Source organism: Asparagus officinalis, chromosome 4 (genome assembly GCF_001876935.1).
Source record: "Asparagus officinalis chromosome 4, Aspof.V1, whole genome shotgun sequence".
NCBI lineage: Eukaryota > Viridiplantae > Streptophyta > Magnoliopsida > Asparagales > Asparagaceae > Asparagus > Asparagus officinalis.
In genome coordinates, this window is record NC_033797.1 from 51,669,006 (window position 1) to 51,675,413 (window position 6,408).

The 6,408-nt window shown below is 53.9% G+C and overlaps 1 protein-coding gene across 1 annotated transcript; it reads right to left on the reverse strand.

Moving 5' to 3' along the window:
- LOC109838696 lies at positions 1,775–4,477 on the reverse strand. Its single transcript, XM_020407117.1, has 4 exons — positions 4,419–4,477; positions 3,151–3,575; positions 2,999–3,076; positions 1,775–2,901 (listed from the first exon to the last, which is right to left on the reverse strand). Exons 1-4 carry the CDS (start codon positions 4,475–4,477, stop codon positions 1,775–1,777), a joined length of 1,689 nt encoding a protein of 562 aa, XP_020262706.1.

The following is a 6,408-nucleotide window of genomic DNA, read 5'->3' on the forward strand; positions in this document are numbered from 1 at the left end:
CAAAGAAGCAGAACATGCACCCAGTTTTTAAGACAATACATTTGAACAAAGTTATGACTTCATAAACAAACCAGTCATAAACAAAATGTCTTAATACAATCATGACACAGAAGTCTCAGTCGAATACGCTAAAAGTGGAGATCTCTTCTTTGGCCGCCTCCACCTTGCTCGCGTGGTCTTCCCGAGCCTTGTTTTTAGCAGCCTTCCGAATCTGGTCCTCACGGTTCAACTTGGCGGCAGCATCTGCCTGGCACAAGGCTAGCAGGCATCGAGTTTCTGCCTCAGCGTTCTTATTGACCTTCACAACGTCGGACTGGAGCCCCTTCAAGTTCGCCTCCGCCTGTCCCAATTCGGTCCTCAGGCGAGCCATAGTGCGATTGAGGTCAATAATTTGCTCCTCTAGCAAATGTTGTTGACCCACCCAGAAGTTGGCGACGGACTCCAAATCCGCTATTTCTTTGGAACGGGTCTCCTGCTCCAGGGCTTCCTGACGCCTGACATGAGCCAGGCAAGACTCCATGTTGGCTTCTGGACCTTCCCACAGCAAGGTCTCTAACCCTATCATGCGCGACTCCAAGAGACGGAGCTCATGCATGCAACGGGTAGCAAGTCGATTTCCGCCCGATCGCCGCAAATCAGACACGCGATCAAGGAGAGACTGCCTGAAGCTGTCAAAGCTACCTATGCCGAGGTCGACAAGGGAAATCACCTGTCTCACAGCGCTCTCGAACTCTTCGATGCGAGCCTGCCAGGACAAGGACTCGGAGGAAGCAACTTTTTGGCCCGGAGCGGGCTCTTGGCCCGGAGCGAGCGCCACGATGGGTGGAATTTCAAGGCAGGGCTCAGCTCCCGGCTGGGGAGCAGGGTCTGAGGCGGCGGAGGTCGCAGGACCTTCAGATTCGTCGTCCGAAATCAAGATAGGCTCGGCCGCGTGCTCTTCGGTAGCTGGCGCCTCCCTTCGATCTATAAAACACAACAACAACACAGAGAGGAATCAAGGGGAGAATACCTCTTCAGCCCACATGAGAGTCTGAACGAAAAGGTACCTACTGCCGCGGCAGCCTCCGCAGCACCCGAGGAAGACGGTTCTTTCCTTTTCTTAGAAGCGACCCTCTTCACCTTCGGCGCCATCGGGGGTATGAGGAAGGAGAAATTTGGGTTTACTCTGGGGAAGACAATAGGTCCTCTTGATAGAGAGTAAGGGTGTTAAATACCCTAAGAACCCTAGGCGGTTACTCAATGCTTGATTAGACCGTTCAAGGCTAAAACAGTTGAAGAGTAAGGCCGAACAAATCGGATCTTACCTATATGGCCAAGATCCAACGGTTTTTCTTAAGCACGATCTTCAACAACGGCCCGAATCGGGCGCGAGAGACGAAGAGCCCCACTACGCCGCATTCAATACAGAGCGACGTGCCCATGTTCTCTTGGTTGACGTAAGCGCAAACCAATACGTGGCCCACCGAAAGCGGGGCCCATCTGGCGGCAAATTCGCCGCTGAGATTCCCGCAAGTCGAAATTGATTACTCTTCTGGAATTTGAGTCAATTCCAAATCCGCCTGCGGACGAAATCCGCTCGTAGAGGAGACAAGCTCACGGCCGAAATCCGCCGACGGCTGAAGACCGCCCCTCGCAACTAATGCTCTAGCTAACGCATGTTAGAGGAGAAATGGAGCGTGCACAGAAATAATGGTAACCAAAAAACAAAAAGGATAATTGCATTCATAGAAAGGAACCCTAATACAACTGGCAATCAAAGATAAAAAGGGGCAGATTACAAGGCTTTCAACCGTAGTTCCGCCTCACAAATCTCCCTAGCATGACGATGCTCTAGCCTCCTCAGGATCTCTTGGCGAAGATCTTCCTCAGTGCGAGAGGCCAAGTCTTGGACGGTCTCTTTGACATCTCTATATGCTCGATCCTTTTCCTCAACGGAATTAGCCGTCAGTTGCCGGCGAGATTCAATGCTTTCCAACTCCTTGGCCGCCTGCTCACGAGCCTTCTCTTGAATGGCCAATGAGGCCTGCGCCTTAGCTATAACCTGCTTCAGATTCTCTACCTCCGAAGACAAGCGAGAAACGCGGTTATCGGCCTTCTGTTGCTCGAAGGTTATTCGTTCATCCTCAGCCTTGGCCTTCTCCAACTCTGCTGACAATTTCGCCTCCAGCGACATGGTCTCGTTCAGACGGCGATCGTGTTCTTCCACCGCTGCTCGGACTTCGCCGGTCGCAAGATCCACAAGAATGGAACTCTTCGTGCGAAGAGCAAGCAACCGTTGAACAGCTTCCTTCACTTCCTCCTTACGCTGGAAGTAGGGCTTCGCCGCAGTGTGGCCAAGCCTCTTGATTAAGAAGCCCACGATGTAGTCGAGATCCTCTTCGAAACTCTCGAAGGGACAACTCTCCTCCAAAGCGAGCTTGATGCAGCCGGCTAGAGTGTCGTGGAAATCAGCCACAGATCGTGCCGCACTCCTTCTTCGCTCACGCTCCAAGGGAGAAAGGGCAGCCTCCTCCACCGTGGATGAAATCCCAGTTGAAGTGCCTGCGGTCATGACCGTAGAAGTAAGGATTGGCGCCGCCAAAGCCGGTGTGACCAATGACGCCCTCGGAGCAGCGGTCACAGCATCAACGAACAAGGAAGTGGTCACTTGCGGAGTAGAAGCCTCCCTTTGAAACAGAGACTCTCGCGCTGATGGACGATCCCCAGCCGACGCTTCCGCAGGAGCAGGAGATCTCTCTATTTGGCCGGGCGCATCCTCCCGAGCCAACACCTCTTCCTCACTGGATAACATCTCATGAATCGAGACGTCGTCATCCTCCTCAGATTCGCCCGTCTCCCCAGACGAGCGACCCGCCCAAGAAAGAGGATCCTCTTTGCCAGCAATTTCGTGGGCACGATTAGCTACGAACCCACAAAGAGAATTAACAGAGGCCCTTCGAAAGGGACCCTATAGACAGTTGGGTACGGAAGAATGAGCAATGCTAAGACCTACGCTTACCTGAGCCTGTGGGCCCCTCGTCATCTCCAGCTTCCTCCTCTTCGTCAGAAGGAATGTAGATCACTTTCTCAACCGCACCTGCATAGGCCCAATACAAGTGTCAAAAGGTGTAAGATCAACATTGCGATCAAGGGTACGGTTGCGAAGATTACCTCCTGATGCGGACACAGAAGTCACTGGAACTCCCGTCTGTGCTCCAGGGATGCTTGCCTGGGAAACATTATCCTGGCCTTCTGCCGCTCGGGCGGTCTCGACTGTCTCATCGCAACGGGTCTTCTTGGCCGCCTCTGCTCGAGAACTTTCGGCCGCGGTCTCCCGCTGACGTTTAGAGAGAAGCGAGCTACTCGGAGACAGAAGAGGAGCCCCCATCTGTCCAACTCTTGGACTCTGGGCTGGTCTTGGGTGTTCAGATTCTCTTGGGGCATCCAACGAGGGACCAAGAGAAGGAGCTCGAACCTCGGGAGCCTCAGATTCTTCTAGACCTGCGTCAAAACTCTCAGGGTCCTCCACTGGATCCTCTGAGAACAGCTCCCTAGCGGTTTGATGACCCCTTCGCCTTGAAGAACGGAGAGATCCTCTGAGAGGACGATCACGTTCCGTCAGACATGAGCTCTGGAACCAGAAACCAGGAGGATTAGCGCTGGCGCCTCGATACCACCGACAGTACAGGAGCGTGTGGTGCAAATCACGATCCTTCGCGGGTAATTCAAAACGAGCCTAGGTGCCACTAGCATGGGTCCAGAACCATCCCCGAGCTCCGTCCACCAGTCCACCTTCGAAGTGTAGGTGGGGATTGGTATTGCCCACGTATAATTGATCATACCCAAACTGGCGGGCAAACCTGCAAGGAATGTACGGCTCAAGGTAACACACAGAACCTGTGCGTAAGATGTGATACCCCGGCCGAATGTTTACCAACCATCGGAACGCGCCGCGAGGAAGAGCCGTGTGATGGTCCGCCGTCGGCGCATCCCTAAGAGACTCGCCGTATCTTCCTCCGCTGAAGTAGGGGAAGAAGCGACGAAAATTGTAGTGGACAAAGTGGGAGAGCGTCTTCCGCGCATCAGGAATGTCTTTACACTTCCAAGAGCACCTCTCCAAACGCTCAAGGAACGGAACGAACCTGTCTCCTTGAAGAGTCACGGGAGCGCTCATCAAACACTCACAGTGGTAAACAAACCACGCTATCAAGTAAGTGTACGGTAGTCCCACTCTGGGATTGGGGGTCCTGACAACTTCCCCTTCCCCTTTGTCGACAGTCGACACGCGACAGAACTGGGCCGTCAGCGTGCGGAGTCCTCGATGGATACACGCTATTGTCGCCGACACCAAAGAATAGGACTTCCCGTAGGCCAAGCAAACCGCAGGATACACCACCTCCACCGGGAACGCCTCGAAGGAATGAGTGGGGACCACGCACCTCTTCAGCCATAACATGAGGTACCCCGCGAACAGAGCCTTCCCAGAAATAGGGGACATGTCCTAGTGGTGAAACGAATGGAAGACCGTTCAAGACTTGAACCCGCCCTCGTCATGATCGAGAGCTATAGTGGCCTCCTCTTCAACCATCCTCCTTTCCACTTCAGTCTGGTCGCACCCGCCTAGAGGAAGAGCAGGATTCCCTTTGACATCATTCCCAGGGAACAAATAGTCAGCCCAATTCTTGTGACTGATTCCCGGAGTCCTCTTCTTCTTCCCCTTGTGATCCCTAGCCCCCAAGGTGCTGAGGCAGATGTGATAATGGCAGAGCAACTCCCACAGAGTTTCTACTACCAAGGGGGAACAGTCAAAAAGCTGGTCGATCTCATCTTGGTCTGGGATGTACTCCTCGTAAGGAAAGTCCCCCAGAGGAAGCCCTGACACTTCATACATCTCGTGAGGGGACATACCGAGTTCACCATTGGGAGTGAAGAAGGTGCCGCTCTCCGCACAATACAATTCCAGGATGCTGTGGAACTGAGAGGCATTAATCCTCAAACCATGTCGAGTGGCTTGAATAGCCGCATACAGCTCCGAATTCCTGAGGTCAGAATTCTCAGCCAGGATGCAATCGGTGATCTTGGACCACCAAGTATCGCTGCCCGGCGCAGAATATACCCACCCCGGGGCTCTGAAGTCCTTTGGGGGAAAACTCCCACCTACTCGAAAGAAGCGGTGACGGAAAGTCTCTGCTACCGCCGTCGACTCCCCTGCAGGCGGCTCATTGGACAATAGGCCAGGGCGCAGACCCGTCACGCGCTTACATGAGCCCTCCACCCCATATCCCGCCGTGGAGCCTGTAAAGACACCACAGGTGACCCCGTCCTGAGTGGGGGTCAAGTCCCAGTTCATCACTCGAGGGACCGCGAAAGACCGTAGCCCGACGATCGAGAACCCCCTCGGCATGACGGGAAGGTAATAGTGAGTCCCCTCCACTATGCGCAACCATCTGCTCTCCTTGAGCAGCAGAGCGGAAGGATCGGTGACAGAATCGCCAAACAAAAACTGAGGCTTCGGCAGCTCCGCCCTGTCCTCGTCTGTCAACACCGCGTCAGTGGTCAACTCCCGCAGCGTTAAGTGGTGCCCATCGGTGACTCTCCTTGTCGAGCCAACCGGCTTATCGGCGGAGAAGACGGGCACCGGACCCAAGGAAGGAAATCGGGGAGGCGCTGGATTACCTTCACCTCCGGCGAAGCCGGTGGCCACGCCCTTTGGGAGGGCTTGGTCGGAAAAGGTCGCTGCAAAACAAAGTCAAGAAAAATCAGGAGGCAGATGCAGATCCGCCTGTCAAGGAGCGAAGTTCGCCCGACGTGACGAGACCCGCTTGCATAAGCCACGTTCGCCTTTACTAGATGAAAGTCGAACTCGCCTGTCAGAAGACGAGTTCACTTTCGCCTAATAGAGACCAATCTCGCCTATAAAGGCTGGAATCGCCCAACACGGACGAAGGTAAAATCCACCTGAAAAGGAGCAGTTTTACCAAAATTACGGGGACTGCCTAACCCACCAAGGCAAAATGAGCAGCACTCATCTTCCTGGCACGACAGCGGTGACCAACACGAGAATGTTAAAGCAAACTTTCTCAACTTACCCGAGCGCGCCTCAGGCACATCGGCGGTCGCACCGGCGGACAGGCGGTCGGAGTAGCGTCCGGGACCCTTTCCCTTCACTTTACACCTCTTGGATTTCGGCGCCATTAAAACGAAGCGGGAATTTTTTATCTTTTGGGAGATTTTCACACACAGTAACTTTCAAAAAGTGGAAAAGGACGAAACCTATTTAAAGGCGAAAGGGCTTGCGCGGCTCTGATGGCAGTTGCGAAGCAAGACACTCGCGTTCAAGAGACGCGGTCACGATCGAAATCGACGGCCCAGATCGTCCTTCACAACTCGATCTACAGTTGCGAAAGAGCCATTGAAAAGGGGAACAGG